At 40.8% G+C, this 23,794-nt stretch overlaps 1 protein-coding gene across 1 annotated transcript in view; it reads left to right on the top strand.

The window, feature by feature from the left end:
* The window catches only part of UACA (uveal autoantigen with coiled-coil domains and ankyrin repeats), an 845,278-nt gene that overhangs the window by 676,166 nt on the left and 145,318 nt on the right, over positions 1 to 23,794 (top strand). The window contains exon 16 of the mRNA XM_044077695.1: positions 8,950 to 11,691. Coding sequence (XP_043933630.1) covers positions 8,950 to 11,691 — 2,742 coding nt within the window. The remainder of the gene's footprint in view (positions 1 to 8,949; positions 11,692 to 23,794) is intronic.

Below are 23,794 nucleotides of genomic sequence, written 5' to 3'. Positions count from 1 at the left end.
GTGTTGGTGTTAGTTTGTGGTCATTGTGTCATGAGCCCGAACCTGAGCATGCACTGTCTTTACTGCTTGAAAAAGCATTTCTACATGAAGTACTGCCATAAATGTTAGCATTTCATCCTGGATTCTCAAAGGTTCAGTAGGGAGAATGGGTCAGTGGGAGGGACCCTTGCACAGCCCCACAAATCTGCTGAAGCATTATCAGAAAGCTAAAGAAATGAAGGGCAGATAGTTACAACACCTTTGGTAGGCAAGTCCTTCCCTTGTATGACCTCACAGTCCATGTGCCTTGACTTTGCCATGACCTAGCAAGGAATGAAAGCAGTCCCTTGTTTCCTTTATTGCAACTTGGTGGTTGCAGTCAGGAGTGTGGACTGTTCTCCACAGACCTCCTTATAGAAGCAGCAGGGCTTGATGAATTTCTATTTAGTCTGAGCTACAGAATGAGACACCCTATCAAAGTGAAGACAGTTTGATGCCTTGTAGGACCTAGAATTATTGTTACAGCAGAGCATACACCTTTGGAAAACACAGCCTGCTGCCTTCCCATCTGACCTTGGATGGACATGTCTGCAAGCATGGTTGCATCTCACCTGATACTGAGCATCTTCTTGGTTCATACTTGACAATCAACCTGAACTGACCATGCACAAGCCACCCCAAGCTGGGGCTGGAACCATGAGATGTTCTCCCTTGCTCTGTGTCCTGGAAAAAGGACTTTATTACAGAGACCCCTGTTTATTGAGACAGACAAAAAGGTCTTTCCACCCCATGCCCCTCCTGTGCCCACAGGTAAACCATTTTGTAGAAATCATTAGGCTTTGGAAGTCATATAAGGGGTGGTCTATTTTCCCATTCCTTTCTTTCAAAAAACACTTAGGGTCTTGGCTCCAGGATGCCACATTTGCTTTGTAGAGGAGCACCCTGATACTACTTTCCTTCTAAAAAGGTAGAAGTTTTCTACAGGTCCCCCAGTGAGTGGAGTAAAATCAAGGCATGTCAAAGCCTCCTTCCCTGTAACTTCTTTCATTCAAACAGATCTCAAAAGACCACCACAACTTACATATGCATCACCTGGTAAGGTGTCTAAAGCCTTTGATGTGTGACAAGAGTGTGTCTTCCTTAGCCTTGTGAGAGCTTCCAACTCTGAACAGCAGACATCCAACAGAGTTCCTCATTGGCTAAACACATTACATGCTTCCCTGACCATTCATTTAAGTTTTTGGTCATTGATAAATTAGACAATAATCTCAGGGGTAGCCCTTACTCTTTGAAACTTTTGGAATTAGAATTGAAGTGGCAAGTTAAATTAAATGCAAGTACTTTCCCAGGTCTTAATGAAGCTTTATCAATTGGAGTCCTGTTGAAATTAAAACTATTAATAACAGAAGTATAATGTATATATGTTTATACTAACGTAGTTAAATATTTCTTCAAAGCTTATCTTTGAACGTGTATATACTGTCTAGGTTAGTTTATTAAGTAATATATTTTCAAGTAATTTTTTACTTTTTATTTTTAGTTTATTAACATATCTGATTGTGTAATTATTCTGTGGTTATATGTAAAGTTTACCTTAGAGTCTACCATTTATATTTATATTTATATATGAATTATTCTCGTAGTGCATCATTGTTCAGTTATACTTACTTGTACCTTTAAATTTCAAATGTCAATTGTTTAATTAAGCATTTCTTGTTTAAACTTGGCGCCTTTTTATAGTATAAAAATACGTGGAAGTTATTATATCTTTGTTCTGAAGAAGGCTAACTACTGTGAGCCGAAAAGCGCTTAGACCCACTTGGCAATAAAGGTTCGTTTTCCAGTTTGGACGTGGTTTTGATTTCCTGTGTTCAGAGTTCCTCATCCTGACAGACTATTTATTTAAATACTCCATAGATGTATACTAGGATAACAAAGACTAGGGCTCTGAAAAGCCAGGCTGTGCTACCCAACTGTGACCTACAAGTTTGATTTATATTTGATCTATGGTGGGTGATTTACTGTCTGTCAGAGACATAGGAGCCAGACCAGGAAAGAATTTTTGATTAACCATGCTTAGGGCAGAACTCTGCTCCACATATATAGCCTGTTCCAGAGAATGGGAATTCACTGACAAAACGTAGCTCTCTCTCCAACATGTCCTGTTTGTGTTGCAAGCAAAATTTTAGTCTTTTAATGTAGTAGTGCTGATTCTGTTTGTTTTGCGGATGTGTAAAATATTCATCATAACAGGGTCCAGGGATGCCTGGTCTTGCTAGGCAAAGATCACCTCTCAGAAGTCTATGATAATGAGTAAAGAGACAGGGCTTTAAGGTGATCAATGTAGGACATTGTGTTTAATCCCTGTATTTTTTTTTTTTTTTTGTAAGGAACCTTTGTGGACATTCTAGTTGCTGCATGTGTCTGTTCAGATACATAAGGAAGGAAGCATTACACTCCTATGGGTCTGATGAGGGCCGAGTGCAGTGATATGACCTCTCTGGACCTAGATGTCATGCCCTTGATATAAGTTGAGCAACACATTTTCTTACTGCCTTGGACACGTATTGGGTGAAGGCTAGGATACTATCTACATGAGTCCTAGATCCCTGACTAGTGAATCAACATTTGTGCGTGTTTATTGATGATGTAGTTACCAGGGGTGGCAGACTTCCCAAAAGGTACTGTTGTGCATTTCTTGGTATTGAGTACTAAGCCATGGCTTTGGCACCAATCATTTGTCTTTATTAGACCTTCATGGAGGGTGTTCTTGTCTTGGATGGTTTCAGTGACCGCTTCCAGTTTGCAATCATCTACAAACTTTGTTAACCAGAGGCCTTTGACATCCAAGATGTAAATGCCAAAGAAGAGTGGGCCTAGCAGAGAGCCCTGGGGGACTCCACTGGTAAGTGGCCTCTCAGATTTTAACCAAAGTTCAGGATCCAGCATGTTGTAAAGGTGTTTATATCTAGTTCAGTAAGTTTGTTGACAATGCACAAGTGGGGTATTGTATCAAATGCCTTAGCCAGCTCTAGGTAGGCAGTATGCACAGATTTCCTCTCACCCATTGCCTTTGTGACCTTTTCAAAGAAATCCATCAGATTCAGTATGCATAATCTCCTTTGACAAAGCACTGGGATGCATCCAGTGTTTGGAGGTCTCGTATGTCTTTGTTGATAATTTACATGATCATTTTTTTATGGCTTTGCAAATAAGACTGTTCAGACTAATGGGTTTGTAGTTTCCAGGAACTGTTAAAGGCCCTCCCTTATGAAAGGTGATGGAAATCACAGTCCTCCATTCACATGGCACAAAGCCTATTTTAAGGCTGTAGTTAAATAAGGACTCCAGGGCTCCTGATAAGACATATTGTAGACTATTTAGGAGGCATGCTGGATGATGTTGAGGCTCATTGAGGCTGTGTTTTTGGCTTTAGTGAGTGTAGCCAGTACATGCTCCCTACTTATAGTTAGAAGGGTTATGTTTGAAGGTATTATTGGGGGGATGGTTGGAGGCCAGAGGGGGCTAAAGTTGAAATTGAGTATGTCTGCAGACAGGTTTGCTATATCACCAAGCTTGTTTGGCCCGTCTGTCACTCAGGTTCTCAAACAATTTGATGAGAGAGGGAAGTTAATATAGCATCTTAGATTTTTCATCCCCCCCTTTATAAGTCTGCCAAACCCCTTTCCATTTAAAAAGCAGAACAAACCAATATATGCTTTGTGAAGCCAAATAGGGAATAAAAAAGATGCCAAGAGGGGAATAACAAGAAACAGCATTTTCTCCCAAAAAGGGACAGTCTAATAATTCAGAATGACTCAGTATTCTTTCTCCCACCCCTCTACCCCCCCATCTGTCGAAATCTGGCCCAGAAACTCTCTACATTCCCCTCTGACAACATTGTGTCAGGCGCTTGGGTGTTAAGTGATTCAGGTGGGTTACATTTGGCACTAGATGCAGATGCCTCATTTTATAGGAGTTCCTCCCCATCCTCCAAACCAGACAGTTTTTTTTCCTCTGGTTCTTCAGCACTTGCTCACCTTAGGAGTCCTAGATCCAGTGCCTTTAGATCAAAGGGCAAAGGCTTCTATTCCTGAAGATTTTTGTTACTTAAGTGCAGGCCATCTTGGAGGCCAGTTCTAGATCTTTCCCTTCTAAATCTGTATGTGAATACCAAAGTTCAAGATGTTGACCCTTCAGAATCTGTTACCCGTTATCCCCCAAGGGTGTTTTGTGGTAACATTAGATCTAAAGGATGCATATCACCACATTCCCAGAGCCAATAGCTTCAGAAGGTTTCTCAGATTGTGTATGTCCGAGTCACATTTATCAGTTCTCTACATTATCCTTTGGGATATTTACATCTCCCAGGGTGTTTGTAATGGGTCTGGCCCCAGCCATAGCTCATTGCAGACTGAATGGCATTCACATACTTCCTTATTTAGATAACTTGCTTATAGTTGTAGAGTCTTTTCCTAGATATCAGAAGTCTTTAGACTGTGTTTCCTCTCTTTGGATCAATTTCAGATTCCAGGTAAATGTTCATAAATCTTCCTTGACCCCATCACACACAACTGTCTTTCTGGGTTGTGTTAGACAGTTCTCGGGAGAAAAATCTTTTTTGACACAGGAGAAGGTTGATATTTATCTGAAGCTTCCCTAAGTTTCTCCATCTCAGGCTTTGGCAAGAGACTTTCTCTGGATCTTAGAAGTTTATAGCTTTTGTGATTCTTATGATTCCTTTGAGAAGGTCTCGTATGAAAAAAATGTAATGCTTTATTTAAAAAAATGCATGGACTGTAATTTCAGATTCTAATTTTGGACTTTGCCAGAAAGGAATTGCGCTGGTGGAGACATCAAATTGAAACAAGTCCAAGAATCCCCTTCTGTCCTCACGCCCCAAGTGCTGGGAATGGTCTAGCTGTAGTCTGTTTTTGACTCATCACCTTCATTGACACATTGATTGCTTACCGGTTTTAAGCAGGTTAATGCTGGGGTTAAGGGTCAGATCCTGAAGCTTGATCCAGTGTTTTTTTTTTTTGTCAAATGCCTAATCCTTAAGGAAAGGAAGCTTGCATTTGTGAGAAATGCAATTCCTTCTTTGTAAGTTGTAGGTAATGCTTGACAACGTGATGATTTCTTTGTATTCTTTTTCAGATTATCGAGTGTATTATTTGTTACTCAGAAGTAGTGCACTGACACGATATGGTCAAGAACTTGCTTTCCTACTTGTTTGTCCTGGTTAGGAATGTTTATTTTTTAATTACTGTTTAGGGGTGCATGCTGCACCTTTAAATCAGTATAGTTTCCAAGGTAGTGTGGGAGTTCTAAAGTAGAAAAGTTAGCAGTGGCAGCTTGCGTATCCCACCTGTCCATGTTCCAGCCAACCTCTAGTGCGTCATACCTCTTTCTGTCCCTGACACACACTCACACACACACACACACACAACTTGCTCCCCTTCTTTGATGCACTTATTCGGTGAGGGAGTTCTCTGCTCATTACCAGGGCCCAGAGAAATGGGAGCAAGCACTTGTATGTTTCAATACTTCCTTTTTATTTCATTCAGTAGCTTACAGGTGAAGGGCACAAAAGATTGTGCTACGCACAGACTTGCATCCGCAAACTCCTCCACACCCGCACATATGGCTCAAGTTCAGCTGATTGAAAAAGACAAATTAACCAATGTGGTATCAAGATGGGCATCCATTTATTTCATCTCAGTCTTTCTGAATTTTGCCATTTAAGCATTGTCCCTGTGGTCGCATGGGTTTCCTCCGGGTGCTCCGGTTTCTTCCCACATCCCAAAGATATGCTGTAGGTGGATTGGACACTCTAAATTGGCCCTAGGCATGAGTGCATGTGCATGTGCCTTCTGTGGAAGGTTGGGCGCTGGGCTGGCAATTTTACTCCGTAAAACTCCACTGCCAATTGTGAGCGGACAGGCGATCCACTGTGGCGACCCCTAACCAGGAAAAGCCGAAAGAAGAATATTAATCAAGTCAAATATTTCTGATGCTGGAAATATTCTTTATTTTTCTACATGTATTTTGTTTTGTTTGATGCTCATTTCATGGCTGAATATAGTCACTGACCATTTCATTCCCCTGGCTAATAAAATAGTGCATATACTCGAAATTATATAACTTCTGTCAGGGAAGATGGCATAACACCAGATACAAGACTTGATTCCCAATTTTGAAAGAAATTGGGTAGGCTCAAAATGACCCATAAGGGGAGCTGTCACAGTACTTGCCTATGAACCTGTAAGGTCAGTTAAAACTATGTGAGCAGATTTTTTATCCAAAGCACTTCCAGACAAAAAAAAAGTGCTAGGTTTCATTATATTAAAAATGATGGTGGATAATTTTTGAAATGGTCACTAAAAGCCCCATGTTGTCATTTGCTGCACCATAGGACGGACTTGGTTGTTACTTCCTGCATTCAGAAAATTCATATGGTTTCCTTTGTTCAGATTCTTACTAGTTTAGAGCAATGTTGTCTAGCATGGCTATGGTTTTAAAGGGGCATACTATAGAGAAGGCAGATGCTACGACACTACCATATGAGCTCCTTTATATGTGCAAATTACTAATAGAAGCTCCTAGGAGCAGTTTTATAACATTTTCTCAAATTCAAGTCTGCATTTAAAATGTTTATGCTTCCAGCGAGTACACTTATTTTCCCCATATTGTACTAATTTTTGAACAGGACCAGAGTGCTTTGCAAAATTTAACATATTCCTGTTTTACTTTTTTAAATTATAATTGACCTTTAGAGGTTCCTGAAGTACAGTATTTGTTTTCTTTTCATCAGTCATTTTAAAGTCAACTTACTTGTGTTGTTTGTTTGAGATTTCTTATGCATACATTTTGTATTCACTGCACATTGATTTGCAGTTGTTTTAGTCACATTTTTACAAGCAGTTATTGCCATTGATAGGCAGGGTTTTATGAATATTTGAAGCCAGTCTTTTTTAAATGAAAATGTTGTAATCTAAGGGAATGTAGGCCCAGTCAGAAGCGGCTTCCACTAGTGTTAAGCAGCCCTTTCTAACTGAGTGATAAGCTCACCACAGTGATCGCCATGGTGGGCTTTCTCTTCTGCCAAGCTATGTGCTAATGAGACATTCCAGGGAGTGGCCTATGCTAATTAGCCATGTGTTCTCCCCTAGAAACATATGCAGTAAGGCATTTATGCAGCTAAGTAATTCATAGAATCAATTGGCTATATCAGTTGACTCAGCTATCGGAGGTAAGTTACTCAGCCAAAAGTTTGGGTTCAGCTGCTACTGTCAGTTAGTAAGACCACATTAGAAGTAAGTACTGGGGGAGTTGAGCAGAGAGGTGGCGATGGATTTGTTTGTTCCTGACTGCATCTCTTGAGTGCATACTTAGGGATTAGTTGTCTTGACTGTGCACACACGTGTGCATGTATGTATTCCTTTCTGGGTGGTCACAGTAAGGGAAGAGTTAGTTGGTGGGGCAGGGTAGTATGTGTGTGTTAGTGTATATAGGCGAATGGGTGAGTATGTCTTTGAGAGAGATTTTGTGTGTGTGTGTGTGTGTGTGTGTGTGTGTGTGTGTGTGTGTGTGTGTGTGTGTGTGTGTGTGTGTGTGAGTGAGGTTGTTGTACCTCTAAACTGCCCTAGACCAATTAGCAAACATTGCAGTATGGTGGGGGGGGGGTTGGGCATTAGACACCAAAGATACTCTTAACTCAGTTAAAACATTAATAGCACAACAGCTTTGTAGCACAAAATATGTATGGGGGGGGGTGACATCATCAAGAGTACTTTTAAATATTACCCCAAATCGCTTAAGTTCATAAAACCGTTTTTACCACATAATAAATGTATTTTTGGGAGGCACTACATGCCAGGGACTTGAAAAGCTTTAAATCCTATATCTTTGGAACACAAAGAAACTTGTTAATGCAGAGCTTTAGTCATCTACATCACCACCTCTAGACACTAGGTATACTCTTTAAATTTTATAAAAATGTTGTGTTAAAGCTGGAGAAAAAAATTACAAACCCCCTGTACCTTTGGCATGGAAAGTAGCTAGTTAGCAGCCCAGAGCTTTAGCCCTCTGCATTAACTGAGAGTGCATGCATTGGAAATTTGTGAAATATATGAAATGAGACTGTTAATGTCTAACATTATTGACTGAGCAGTAGTCCATGAGTTAAAAGAAACAGAGCAGTGACAGTTGTGAAGGATTGGGGTGCCATGCTGAAGACTTCCAGACAATGCCAGGGGAAAACTTAAAGGTCATAGGTGTAGCATCATGATGCACTTTCTAAACAATAAGTAGAATGAAACTGTTTGGCATTACTTAGCAGCAGAAATAACTCATGATTTACGAAGGGCCGGATAAAAATAAGAGGCTACATCACGAAAGTTCTTTCAACTCAGGGACAGGTACGAGGGGTGCATGAATTTGTGTGTTAGGGTATGTGTGGGGAGAATGAGGTGACTGTATGCAGCAAATGTGATGCATGGGCCACTTGAAGTAATTGGCACAAGAAAGTGTTAATTAGCACTCGCAGTAACACCACACAATTCAGAGGCATGCAGATTATCCAGTGAGGTCTTTCGAAATTGTGGCTAATGTCTCTGAATTGCATTTTACGCAATCTGTAAAACAGTGCCTTTTGGTTGTAGCTCCTGGCATTCTTTCTGAATTCCAGGGATATTTTGCTTCCTAATTTTGAAATTTTGAGATTTTATTGCATTCTTCTTGCCCATTTTAAGTTTCTAGGAATGTTCTTTGGGATCAAAAAGCTTAAGAAGCTGTTCACTTTTTTTGTAATTTGCTTCAATTGTTCCATTAAAAATTAGCCTTGTCTGCAAGTATTTTTAGGGAGTAGATAATTGCTGTAGTTTATTATTTACTGATTTACAAATGTTTGTTGATTTTCACCTCTGGGAATAAATTTATTGTGAACAACTTTTTTTTTCTTTTTTTTAGTCTGTACCACTTCAAGCTCATCCACAGTCTAGGTCTGTGCTCAGACCACTGGAACTGTCCGTTTCTAATCAGGCCTGTGTTACTGAAAATGAAATGCTGAAGAAAGATCTGGAGGTATTGAAGAAAAAATGTGAAGAATCTAAAGAGGAGATTAGTAGACTTCAAAATGAGGTTTCCGTCAAAGTAACAGAATGCAGCAGTCTGGCAGCAGAAGGCAGAAAAATAAAAGAAGAGTCTGATGAACAAATAAGGCAGTTGGAAGATGCACTTAATGATGTACAGAAGAGAATGTTTGAGTCTGAAGGAAAAGTGAAGCATCTACAAAGCTATGTTGTTGCACTTAAAGATCACCTTACAGGTGAAGGCAGTCCAGAGAAAAAGACACTGGAGTCCCTTAAGGAACAGTTACAAGAATATAGATCTAAATATGAAGGAACATCTGCAGAGGTCGAAAGGCTACAGAAGCTACTCAGACTAGAAACATCAGCTTTAGAGGAACTGAGGAATGCAAAAGGAAAGGCTGAGGAGGATTCAAAACGTTTGTTGAAAGAGCTGAGCATGTCCATGACAGCAAAAGCTGAGGCGGAACGAAAGTCAGCAGAGGTTGAAGCTAAGTTAAAGACGACGGAGGAGAAATTGGTGCAGTGTGTGTCTTCTGAAAAATTTGAAAACATGAAGAGTCTCTTAACCAATGCTGTCGATGAAAAAGAGAAGCAGTGCTTAGAAGTTCAAAAAGCAAAAGAAAGTGTGGAAGAAGAGAATAGGTTACTTAAAAGGGAAATGGAGAATCACAAAACTAAAATGGCAGGATATATAATCATTGGAGAACATGAAAAATTAAAAAATATCTCAAATCATAGAATTGGAGAACTTGAGAAAGAAATTTCAGAGTTGTTAAATAGGAATCTGATTGTACAGAAGGAGTTAGAAAGGAACCAACAAGAGAATAGCATCCTGAAGCAACAGTTACACAATTTGTCAAGCAGGATTAGTACTCAGTATGTGTCTTTGAAATCACACAATGAGATGAAGCAAGCATTTGGTCAAGCCATTGATGAGCTCAGCCAAACAAATACAGAGACAGCAGCACAGTATAAAAAAGTTTCACAAGAATTAGAACAGGTGAAAATGCAAAAGGAAAATTTAAATGAAAATGTCACTCGCTTGCAAGCTCAGTCTCTCTCATCAGAAAGGCAGCAGGAAACTGAAATGTCAGTCCTTAAGTCTAATGTTGCAGAACTGAAAAGACAGCTTGATCTTATTAATCAGAAATGCAGTGAATTAGAGACAGAAAAATCAAAGCTACTGTCAGAACATACTGCCCTAAATAAAAACATGCATGATAATTATGTGCCTCTGTCTTCATATAATGAAATCAAGGCTACCTTGAGTAAGGCTTTGGATGCCGCTAAGAAGGAACTACTGGAACAGCAGAAACTGCATACTGAAGCACACGGAGAAATAACAAGACTCAAAGATCAGAATGGAATTTTAAGTGATAAATTGGATGAATACCAGCAAAAAATACAGGAAGAATATATCAAGTTAAAGGACCATGAAGAAATAAAAACTGTATTAAACAACAGAGTGAATCAGCTTGAAATGACAGTTTCAGAAACTAAGATAAAGTATGAGAATGCACGAGATGAAACGTTAAAACTTCACAGAGAAATTGAAGCTCAGAAAGAGGAACTGGACACTATACATGAATGTATTAAGTCAAAGTTTGTTCCTGTCACAGTTCTGGGTGAAAAGCAGAATGCTTTAGAAGCCAAAGTACAGGAGCTAACAAGCAAACTGATGGAGCAGATCCAGCTGTCAGACCGTGCGGAAAAAGAAGCAGTGAAATACGGTCAGGAAAATGAAAATATGAAGCAAGAGATTCTCGTATTGAATAAGAAAATTGAATGTAGCTTTATTCCCAGAGGTGAAAATGAAGAAATGGAAAGGCATTTTAAAGAAAGGATAGATGATCTTAACAACAAGTTGCAAGATCTGACCCGGACGTACACAGATGTGCAACATGAACGAGAGAGATTAAAAGAAGAAAATGAGAGGTATGTTGCAAATATCCAAACACTGCAGAATCGCATGCAAGGAGAATACATTGTTCTGGATCAGTTTGAGGCCATGAAAAAAACACTTAACAGTTCAATTGAAGAACTACGACATGAACTAGAGAAAGCAAAAGTTGCATATCAGCGTGAAGCAGAATTAGGGAAGAGACTGCAGCAAGCGCTTGATAATCAAAAAGAATCCTCTGTGCCTTTGATGGAATATGTACAAATGAAGGAAGCTTCAGAAAGAGAGATCCTGGCTCTGAAGGAAAAATGTAAGAAAAGGGAGGAAGAAATGAATGTTAAATTGCAGGAAATTTCAGTATTAAAGTCAGAGATTCAGAGTTCCAGTAGAGCATTAAGTGAACTCGAAAGTAAAGATGTAATTGAACTGTCAGAGTACAGAACTATGAGAAATGAATTTGAGTCCCAAATTGCTACCCTGAATGAAAGTGTGGCCAGCTTGAATAAGAAATATAATGAAATGTGTGAAGAGGCTGTACGTGCCAAACGAGATGAACTTGCTGCAAAAGATGAGAAGGAAACACTCAAATCAAGAAGCTTAGGCATTGAACAAGAAATCAAGGAGCTTAAAGACCGCTATGACAAATCCTTAGCAACAATTAGTGACCTCCAGAGAAGAATTCAAGAATCTACCAAGCAAATAGAGGCCAAAGATAACAAGGTAGGCTAGACAAAAAGCAACATGGTATACATTTTAGAAGTTACTGTTTCTTGTGTTAAAAGCACTGATGCTAGTCTTTTCAAGTACAGTTCTCAAAGTACATCATTGTAGTTTAAAATATTGCTGTAGCATTAGTTTGAAATGTCAGTTTGCTTGATTCATAAAAAAATGAATCTTAACTACCAGTTTGTCATGTATGGTTGTACTGTGAAAGTACATTCTACCATACCTGATGGCATTTAGTTGAAGAGACATAACACTTGCTATTAACGTACAACTCCTGAGTAAATGTCCATACAGCCTTTCTGAGAAAACTACTATCCCTGCTTGCATTCTTTCAAGCTAACTGTCCCAGTTTTACATTACCTGTTTTCATAGAATGAAAGTAAATTGTGGTCTGCAATTCTTTAGTACTTTCGTTCAAATTTATTCTTCATGAACTTCTTCCGAAAAAAGTTAACCTCTCAAAACACACCTAAGTTACATCACACATCACATGACTTTCATGATATTTTAATTTAAAGGTATAAAATCATACCATAAAATATAAAAAACTGTCTTGTTTTCCAAACAGCTTAGAATGTCAAAGCTTCATAAAAAATGTTTTAATATAAAAACATTGTCAGAGCTATCTGAGGAGGAGCAGCTGATGTGTGATATATAGCAATAAGTAGCCTGGTTTTATTTGCTTATTTGTAGTAGTTATTGCTTATTCTAGATATTTATAGCAATTTTATTGTATACTGCATACTTGTACTGTATTTCATAGCTATTGGCTCTACTGTATTACTGCCTCTTAAATCATTTTTCAGTTGTGCACTTGCCTTACTTCATTTAAAAAAGTTTTAAACTGCTAATTTTGTAGAGTTCTAATTGTATTTACTGTTTAGGGCAACACACTCGTGTTAGCCTTTTCTATGCTTATTTAGTGTATTATCGCATTGTTTAGCCTGTTTTAACCAAACAATCTTGTTTGCTTGTTTCCTGCCTTTCCTAGCTAGTATAGTCCAGATCCCAGGCTTTGCTGGTTTCAGGACTTTATTTTCTGTGTTCAGAGCTATCCAGACCTAGAGGGAAGTCCTACTGCTTACCAGTGGGAGTGGTGAGCATTGTACTGCCTGTCTAACACTAGAGGAGTGGTTTCCAGCTCTGAAATTGTAATTTTAGCCATTTTGGGCTAATTTCTATCCCTTTCAACTTTCTGGCCAAAAAAAAGTACATGTTTGCTCATTTTTCGCATCGTGCAACACCGCGGGACTATGCTTAAACTATTCCAGGTGCCAGAAAGTGTGCTCATCAAATTTTCCCTTAGAACTAGCTGGTTTCTCAGTAGTAGCACTGAAATCTGAACCCCTGTGACTAGCACTTGCTCTAGAACCTGCTGGAAAGCACTAGGAAGCCTTAAACTGATACAAGCACTCAACTCTCCTTGTTAATAAGGAGAAATTAATCGTAGGCACTAAGCCTAAAATTGCAAAGTACCTTGCAAAGGTAAGGGAAAACAGCTCTTGTACTTTACAAAAAAACACTTAAAAAGGCATGTCCAAGGGTCAGCTTCCGGTAATTTCTTCTGTCCACCTGGTGAGTCTGGGCATACTGCGGCAATGCAGCAATGCCAAATTGTACACAGACAACCCTCTCCTCCTACCAACCAACACTACAACCTGCGAGAGATGCACTTACATAGCCAAACTGGAAGCAAAGCTCTCTCCAGCCAAGATTGTGCTAAATAGTCGAGGAGAAGGTTAACACCTGCACTATACACTTCAAGCAACACATAGCCCTTCAAAACCCACGCCATCAACACACACACACATAGCAACACTAAACCCACATATGTGGAGGCCCTTAACATTAACTTGCCCAAGCAAAAAGGACCTCCGAAGCTGAAATGCAAACAAACACCAGTCACAACCAAAGTGACACATAGTTCACAACACCAGTGTGCCACCCAACAACAGCCCCTAAGGCAAGACGACGTACCCAACACTTTAGTCATAGGTGACTGTATAGTCAGGCACACTGATATCCCACTCACCAGACTGAACAAGGAGAAAATTAAAGTCATCTGCCAGGATCCGCCACATAACGCATGCACTCAAGTCACTCCACAACAAGTACAACTCTGTCATTGTCCATGTTGGAGTGAATGACTTGAGACGTACCTCCCTGGACTACATGAAAAAAGACATGGAAGAGCTCTTGGATCATGTGGCCCAGGCAGTTATGACCCTAGCCCTGTGTAGCATCCTGCCTTCACCCAGAATGATACCACAGTATAAGGACAAAATGATTGACTTCAACAATTGGCTAAGCTTCTGGTGTCATTCAAAGGGTATCCAGTATCTGTCTGCCTGGGACGACATGATCGACAAACCACAATGCTGTGCAAGAGATGGTTTGCACCTGTCACCCCGGAATTCAGGTTACTGGCTTGCCACCCTTAAAACCACAAAACCACCACCGTAACAGATACAAGCATGCAAAATTTGAATGTAATGCTACTCAATGCTAGAAGTCTAAACCTCAAAATGCACTCTCTCGAGGCACTCCTAAAAATGGAAAACATTGATATCTGTGCAGTAACGGAGACCTGGTTCAAGGCTCCAGAGTACACACTTGCAATACCAGGCTACAACTCTTACTACACTTTTCAGCCACCAAACCAAGACCTAAACACTAAAGGTGGAGGAGTGTCCATATTCACCAAGGATATTCACACCTCCAGGCTAGTTGCCCAGCACAATGCATCCGAAATTCTCCAGGTGCAACTATAACACTAGGTAAGACTGCAATCCAAATTGTAGCTTGCTACAGATCCTCCACCATGCCCCAAGATTCTCACTACACCTTTCTAAACATACTGGAAAATATTAAGATACAACCAAACACTCTAATATTGGGTGATTTCAACTACCCTGCCATTAACTGAGAAAACTACTCTGGTACCAACACCTTTTCCCAACGGTTCTTGGAATTCATAAATTCCAACATCCTGGATCAACTAATCCATTGTCCCACCAGGGGCTCCAATATCCTAGACCTGGTCATTACCAACATGGGAGCTAGATGCTCCACACCAGTGGTGGTCACCCCCTCATTGGTCAGGTCTGACCATAAGCAAATCACCCTTGACAGCCACATCCAACCCCCCCCCCCCCCAGTAAGGAAACCTTCGTAAAAAACTTCTCCAAAGCCAACTTCATGCTACTCAAGTCTGAAGTGACAAGCTTCATGACACCCATGCAGATGAGAGCTGAAAGTTCAACTGCTGAATCCTACACTAAGGCACTGTACGAGCACATCCACTCGTGCATGAATCGTGCCATTCCAAATAGAACCAAGATGCTGTCCTCCAAAAAAAGGAATCCAATCTGGTGGTCCCCTGCCGTAAACAAACTACACAACAGAAGGAAGAAACTGTTGCAGAAAAGAGGAAAATCTCAGGATGCAAAAAACTCCCTTACCAGCCTCAGTAAGAAGCTGAGATCCCTCATAAAATCCTCCAAAACTAGTTACGAAAATAAAATTGCCAACGATTCCAAAGACAACCACAAGGCATTCTGTAGTTATGTCAAGAATCTAAATGGCAATGCTCAGATATGCTCTGAGCTACAACAGAATGGCATTAAATATACTGATCCCAAGGATATTGCCAGTACCCTGACAGATTGATTTAGTGCCAACTTCACCCCCTAAAGGGCCCATCTCAATACCAAAAGATTGCCAAATTCCGGTAATCACGGCCACACAGGTAGAAACCGCACTCTCCAAACCTAAGAATACACCATCCATGGGACCAGATGACATCCTGGGCTGTGTAATACATGAACTACAAAATGAACTGGCACCTCACCTAAGTGTCATGTTTTATCATAGCCTCACCTCAAGCTTTGTGCCCAGTGAGTGGCACACAGCTACAGTTATCCCACTCCACAAGGGGGGGATCCACGTTGGATCCCAGGAACTACCATCCCCATCAGTCTGACGAGCCTGATATGCAAGAGCACGCATTATCATGGAACTTATAAACAAAGACATCGGCAACCTTCAAACACTGGACCCCACCCAGTTTGGGCTCGTGAAGGGCCGATCTTGTCTCCTGAACCTGATTGACTTCTTCGAATCAGTCTCCAGAGCTGTGGACAAGGGTAAGGCGGTCCACACAGCCTATCTGGACCTCGCCAATGCCTTTGACACCATCCCCCACTCTGGAATCATAGATAAACTTACTAAGTTGGGCATAAATCCCTACGTTACTTTATGGGTTTCCAGTTGGCTTACTGACAGAACCCAGACTAAAAGTAGCAGACTCCAAATCTAGCTTCAGACAAGTGGAGTACCTCAGATGACTGCAAAGTGGGAGCCATTATTGAATCCCCAAATGATGTGGATATTTTACAAAAGGGCCTTACAGAAACAGATGCTTGTTGCCAGAGCCATGGGCTCAAGCTTAATGCCAAGAAATGTATAGTTATCCCCTTTGGGAAAAACAATGTACCCATGAATTACCACATAGGTGGCAATACACTAAACACCGAAAGTGTGATGAGAGACTTGGGGTCACAAGTGGACAGTGGTCTCACCTTCGACAACCACATCGCCACAACAGTCAGGAAATCCTTCTATGCGGCACACCTCATCACTAAGGGCTTTTCATCCAGAAAAAAGGAGGTCATTGTCCCACTGTACTCATCCCTCATTCAGACCCATTATAGAGTACAACGCCCCGTTTGGTATGTACCTCACAAGACATCTGCAACAGCTGGAAAGGCCGCAGAAATACCTCACTAAAAGAATCACAGGCCTAAAGCAGATGCCCTATGCCGACCATCTAAAAAAAAAAACTCCAGCTATACTCTGGCATATCGTCTACTCATAGGCAATCTCTGCTTAACATACAAGGCCATGTCAAACCCTGAGCTGTTGAACATGCTTCACTTAAAGAAATCCCAATCCCCCAGAGCCACACGCTCCAGGGATCTAAACTTTGTCATCACAATTGAACAAAACATGCTGGAGGGATAGGTTCCTGACCCAGAGAATCCCCATACTCTGGAATAGACTGCCCATACATGTCAAGCAGAGAGCACCTCCTTGGCCCTCTTCAAAAGGAACCTTGATGATTGGATGGGAGATAGGAAATTCACCCTGGGGATCATGTCATTCGCCCTGCTAGACAGGGGTCCGGGGATGTAAATATTGTGTGAAGAAATATCCAGGGAATTGTTATGGCTTGGCTTGTATAGGCCCTAGGGCCGATAGCCTAATACCAGCCTATGAACCTATTGCGATTTGAATGTTATTTTATTGCTAAAAAACACTTAATATTAATACATTCATTCAGACCAGGGGCTCTGTCTGCTGCCAAACTAATCTGCCACAGTGACTCCTTGCATTCTAAAATCAAATTGGTGTTCCCTATATAATCCACTAGTTGAACATAATCTATGACTGAAAAGGTGAACTTTTTAAAGTTCACACAGTGAATAGCATGCCTAGCTACAACATTGGTAAAACCATTTTTTTGTATAGCAAGTGTGTGCTCATATATTCTACGCTTTAAACATCTAATAGTTTTTCCTGTGTAGTAACTAGGACAAGAGTCGAATACTGCCACATAAGCTATGTTTATACGTTCACAGGTAAAGCCGTCTGTGGACCCAAATAGTCCTTTTAAGATGTGTAATAAATGTACTAATGTATTGCTTGTATACCTACATTGTTTACACTTCCTACAGGAGAAAGTACCACAAACACTATTCACATCAGTCAATGCTGGTGTGCCCCCCCCCCACACACACCATTTTCAAAATGTTTTTGATGTTCTTAGTTTTCTTGTAGGTGAACTTGGGTTCTACACCTACTACCTGTGTGAGTTCCCTATTCCCCATCAAAACCTTCCAGTTGTCCTTAATTATGTGTTTGACACCCATTTCATTGACAATGGGGATGGGGAAAGAAATAGTAAACACTGTGTTGTCCTTTTTCCTGTTGTTACTTAGGGACTTAAATCACACCACAGACTTTTTGGAATTTTCTGTGGGAAGTTTTGGTAGGACCATTCATTTTTTGGATATACATTTGGGTTTTGATACGTCCAGTAACACATTTGTGAGCAAGATTTATTGGAAAGATGTTTTTGTCAACCAATATTTGCACAGAGATAGTTTACACCCTAGGCATATGAAGAAAGGGGTGATTAAGGGGCAGTTTATTCACCTTAGTAGACTTGCATTTGATGATGACACTTTTTTTTTTTTTTTCAAGAGGTTGACATAATTTTTGAACAAACGGTATGACCAGGCTTTGTTAACCAATATACACAAGGAAGTGTTTATTCTGAGACAAAATGCTGCCAAACCCATCAACAGGGGGGTTGGTGATGTAAGTAACAACAGGAAAAAGATAGACAACGGTGTTTACTATTTCTTTCCCCATCCCCATTATCAATGAAATGGGTGTCATCAAATACATAATTAAGGACAATTGGAAGGTTTTGATAGGGAATAGGGAACTCATACAGGTAGTAGGTGTAGAACCCAAGTTCACCTACAAGAAAATTAAGAACATCAAAAACATTTTGAAAAATGGTAGGAGGGGGGGCACACTTGAGCATTGACTGATGTGAATAGTGTTTGTGGTACTTTCTCCTGTAGGAAGTGTAAACAATTGTAGGTCTATAAGTAATACATCTAGTACATTTATTACACATTTTAAAAGGACTATTTGGGTCCACAGACTGTTTACCTGTGAGAGTACAAACATAGTTTGTGGCAGTATGTGACTCTTGTCCTAGTTACTACATAGGAAAAACCATTAGATGTTTAAAGTGTAGAATATATGAGCACACACTACCAATGCTTTAGCTAGGCATGCTATTCACTGTGTGAACTTTAAAAAGTTCACCTTTTCAGTCATAGATTATGTTCAACAAGTGGATTATATAGAGAACACCAATTTGATTTTAGAATGCAAGGAGTCACTGTGGCATATCAGTTTGGGAGCAGAACAAGCTCCTTGTCTGAACGATTGTATTAAGTGTTTTTAGCACAAAAATAACATTCAAATCACAGTAGTATGACAATGTTTTTATATTAAGACATTTTTTATGAAGCTTTGACATTCTAAGTTGTTTGGAAAACAAGACAGTTTTTTATTTTTTATTTTTATGGTATGATTTTATACCTTTAAAGTATCATGAAAGTCGTGATGTAACTTAAAAGAGGTGTGTTTTGAGAGGTTAACTTTTTTCTGAAGAAGTTCATGAAGAATAAATTTGAACGAAAGTACTAAAGAATTGTATTTGCGCCTTCATTCCATCTACAGCTTTTGGTTTGAGTTTCATTTTCCAGTTGTGTGGTTATAAGTTTTTGTAAATTGTGGTCTAATTGCACTGTCTCTGAAATATTACCTATAACCTGGAAATACTTAATCAGTTGGGGTCCAGCTTTTCTCCTTAGTTTCGTCCACTGTTTTACTTAAAATTCTAAGAGGCTGCATATCTCATTTACTTTCATTGTCTTTGTGTCTTAAACTTTACATTTTATTTATTTTGTGAAGTGTTTTGACCAGATAGGTGCAGCTGGCCAGAATCAGTTTACATTGCACACATGGAGAGAATAGCTCCATCAGAGCAAATATAATGATCAAAGAACACAGTAGCTCATGATGCAGTCTTGTCTTTGAGTTAGTGATGCAAAAAAATAAGTTTCTTCATTTATATTTGGTCTCTTTCAGAACTGCAGGCCTTCAAGAAATAACCTGAGTCCATCAGAACTTAGTGTGGGATTGTTTTATAGAGAGAGAGAAGAAAATAGCATTCAGTAGCAGTTAAGCAAGAAGATGGGGAAAACAAAAGCCAGTAAATAACCCTGTAAAGAAAGAAAGAAGTAAATCTGTAGACATTGAGTTGTGATTTCTGTCAAGCAGGAGTGTATCATTTGATTTAATATTTACAGTCCTTTATTACAGTATGATATGTGAGAGGTAGGTGCAGAGTGAATTGTTTGGGCTTGGTTTATTTGAAGGGGAGAGCATTTCAGAGTGATGGGATATAGAGACTGAAAAAGTTGGTGCCTGCTATTAATGTCCCATTCAAAGTTAAAAACAAAAGCTCTTCACCCAAGAGGTGCTAGTCTTATTTTAAAATATATTGGTGTTGGCTGGGCTCTAATTTTAATATAAGAATTTGTGATGTAGGGTTAGGAGGTAAAGGATAATTTGGCATGGGATTATCAAATGCTGATCAGCTCATTGACCTGGACTCTCTGGGCTTGGAAGGAACTCTGTCAGGGAGTCGATTCTGAGAAAACCTGACAAAATCTTAGTATCTGCTTAGGTGTAGGCCATATTGGAGCGATGATCCAATTGTGGTACCCATGAAAGAGGAGCACTGTGAAGAGTGCACCTCTGTACATACCCCTAATAGGGAATGTAGGGCACTGGACAGATTGGGAAAGCGGACTTGCACTTCAGTGACATTTGCTGTACATGCACTGAAGTACCAAGCCCATATGACATGTTTCCAGTGAGACTTCTCCAAGAGCTTTCCAAGTTCCTGTCTGTTAATTTGCCTGCAGATGTGCAGAAGACTGTGGAATCACAGAGAACCACTCTTCAGTCAATGTTTCTGTCCATGTGATTGCTTTCCACTGCATCTGATGACACATCAAGAATTGCAGACACTGGCATCGCCATTCACTGGCAAGCCTGGATGCATCTCTACGATGTTGCGGAGAGCTTCAAGATGTCTTTTGTTAATGCTCTTCTTGACAGTTCCACACACTTTGAACCTAAGGTCAAGGAAACACCATAAGTGAGCAGAAAGGCAAACATCATTTGCCTTGGGCATTTGTTTTTCCCAGAAGCAAAAGGATGGAAAAAAAGTTATGGTTCCATAAATCAGAGTTTTCTTCAGGACCGTTCTTTAGACAAACCACCCTTCCCTTTCAAGAAAAGGAAGAAACTGTTTCAATAGACAGCACCTGTAGGGCAAAGGTGGCCCACATAATCATGGGTTTTGAGGTCCCTTTACTGAGAGAACTTTCCAGTGCTCATGAATGGTTGCCCGACTGCTGCACTCTGGAATCAGTCAAAGGACACTTGTTTCTGCACCCTCATGCTTGTTACCCCTTACTCAGGATTCTTGGATGCAGAAGATCATTGCCAGATGTTATTTGCTTTGCTTTACCCCCCAACAAACATAGAAAATTACTGAATCTGCCTAGTCAGAAGAAACTGAAAGCAGCAGAAATTTCAAAGCTGCTACAAAATGCAACTCATCCATGTGGTCCTACTAAACCAGCAAGGGTTCAAAGACTATTCAAGGTTCTTTGTGGTTCTGATAAAGACCCAGGACCTCAGGCCTGCTTTGGACCTCCTCCTCCTCAGTTTGTAAAACAGGTGGCGTTCTGGATGATCATGATTAAGTCCATTATGTCTCTCCTAAGAAAGATGAACTAGATGTAATCAGTAGATCTTCAAGATGCCTACTCTCACTCAACGATAGCGAGACAGCCCAGGAGATTTCTGACTTTTAGCTGGGGTCCAGTCATTTTCATTTTGGAATACTGCCCTTTGGTCTCAACAGAGACCCCAGGGTGTTCCAACTGCATGCCAGTGGTAGCAGTGTATCTAAGGCTACAAGGGTACCAGATGATCTTCGTGTTTCACTGTTGCAGTCATCACATTTGGGTTATCCTGCCAGGTGTAGCCCTTAGTTGGCCCAAATACCAGAGGCTTAGCATTTCTGCATCAGTTGCTGTTGCTCCAGGACTGACGTCAGGTCCTCAGTGGTATAAAAACAGGCAGCCAACGCCATTACATCAGTCTTTCTTGCCAAAAGCCGAAGCAGTTTGCACAAGTGCAGGTTGCCACTACTTGAGTTTTCATTTCCAAATTGAAGTTGAAGTCTTCTAAAGTTAAGCACCCCGTTGGGCATAACTTTTTCTGACATCGATCAGAGCAAGGAAAAAGTAACAATTGTCTAGCCTGTAGAAAGCAAATACCACACCGAGACTTCCATTCTTACTGCGTCACCTGTTTAGGCCCACACCACGACGTCCCTCGCTGTCACTTTTGTGCTTTGTTCAGTGTCAGAACTATATGTCGTCGGGCGCTTATTGTACCTAGATATTTTCACTCTCAGTCCTCGAATTCTGGTATGGCTTCAGTAAGCCATCCGACTACCGATCTTCCAAAAAAACGTAAGGATAAAGACAGACCGCACAGGTCCAAAACTGCCAATGATGCTTCCGTTAAGCTAGTCGTCATTTCTCCTATCCTCAGTGAGGTGCATTTACAGCCACTGATGCCCGCTTCTGTGGATTTGCAGGCTGCTACCGAGACCCTTTCAGAGTCCAGTATGCCGCGAGACTCTTCGACTAAGGATCCTGTGGCTGTCTTTAACTTGGATGAGTCCTGAGCCGCTGAGCAAGCACCGGCTTCTGAGGAAGTACTTCACACTACCGATACTTGACAAAAACCGATGACTTCTTTCGCGTCTTCACTTCTTTCTAAAACTACCGAATTTCTAAGGCCCAGGGTACGAACTACGCTCAAAAAAACAACCCAAGCTCAGGCACCTGCTACCTTACCTCAATCTCAAATGCTTAAAATGATGAAAGACCTTATTATGCTTATTAGGGGAAGCCAGGCTACCCCTTCCAAAAGAAAGAGACTTGTCCGCAGTAGTTTTATCTTAACAGGAGTTCGATGATTCTGATGCCTCTGAATGTGTAGACATGCAACCGCTCTCTGCTTATGAGGATTTTGATGCAGAGGAATCCATTCCTTCTGCCTCTCCACCAGAGGATTTTTCATTTGGGGAAACCCTTCATACTTTAAGGGAGCATTTCCAATGGGAATGTCAGGACTATCCTCAGTCAAAAGAGAGACTCAGGGAATTCTTAGATTTACCACAGCACCAAAATTTAGCCATTCCTCCTGTCCTGGATGTTGTGGTTAATGTTTTTATGGAATCAAGTTTGACTCATGGCACCCTTCTTCCTGCTCCCAGGAAACCTGACAGGTACTACAGAATCCCTGACTCTCACAAATTCCTTTTCAAAAATCCTACTGCTGACCCAGAGGTCATCTCTCGAGGACCTAAAGGAATTAATGCAAACTCCGCTAAGAATCCCACACACTCAGACAGGGATTCCCAAGCTTTAGACAGATGGGGTAAAAAAAGTATACACCTCTGCTAGTCTTGCACTAAATTGTCAGTTCCACATGCTGAAATAGCAGCAGCATACCATGGAACTCCTCAAACAAAAAATATCTTCCTTTCCTGCTTGTGCAGAAAATAGAATTGCAAGCGCTAATGCATTCTGCAAGTCAGGTTACTAAGCACACCTTGCAATGTGGATTTGACATCCTAGAAGCATCTTGCAGGGCAGCAGTCACTGGGTTCTGTCCTTGGAAGACATGCTTGGCTTAGGGAACAGACCTTAACAGACCATGTCAAATCAAAATTATTGGACGCACCATTGAACAAAGACAATTTGTTTGGCACCAAGGCAGAAGAGGTCTTAAAAAAGATGGGGAAAAAAAGCTAAATCTATGCAGACAGACTTTTTACAGGTTCATCCTCCAAGGTACAGTAGGCATTGCCCCTCCAAGCATCGATCCTTTCCTGCACCCTCCACGCCAGCTCAGCCCAGACAGCTGCCCCAGGGAATGCAGAGATCTAAGCAATGGAGTTCCTCCTCTTCAAAAACAGGGTGTGCTAAGCCCCACCCCCTTATGGTAAGAACTCACAATGACTTTGCACCTCCACCCCTTACCTCTGCCTACCTGCTTGTGCCCCTAGAAGGAAAACTCTCCTTCCATGTAAACAACTGGGCCTCTATCACCAATGACCGATGGGTCCTCAACATAGTGTCCCAGGGAATACAAATTTTATTTCCACACACTGCCAACCCCAAAAGGCTTCCCAGATCTTCCTCCAAACCAGTGGGCAGAGGCCAAAAAGCAAGTCCTTTCCCTGCTCTCCATGAGGGCAATAAAGCAGGTTCCTGCAGACCACACAGGCCAAGGTTTCTATTCCAGACTCTTCCTGGTACCTAGAAAAGAGGGCACCCGGAGCCCAATCCTTGCT

The sequence above is a fragment of the Protopterus annectens genome, chromosome 7.part0 (genome assembly GCF_019279795.1).
Source record: "Protopterus annectens isolate FY-2018-M chromosome 7.part0, PAN1.0, whole genome shotgun sequence".
Classification (NCBI taxonomy): Eukaryota; Metazoa; Chordata; order Ceratodontiformes; family Protopteridae; genus Protopterus; species Protopterus annectens.
Note: the sequence above shows the minus strand (reverse complement) of the source record. Positions and strands in the feature narration are given on the sequence as shown.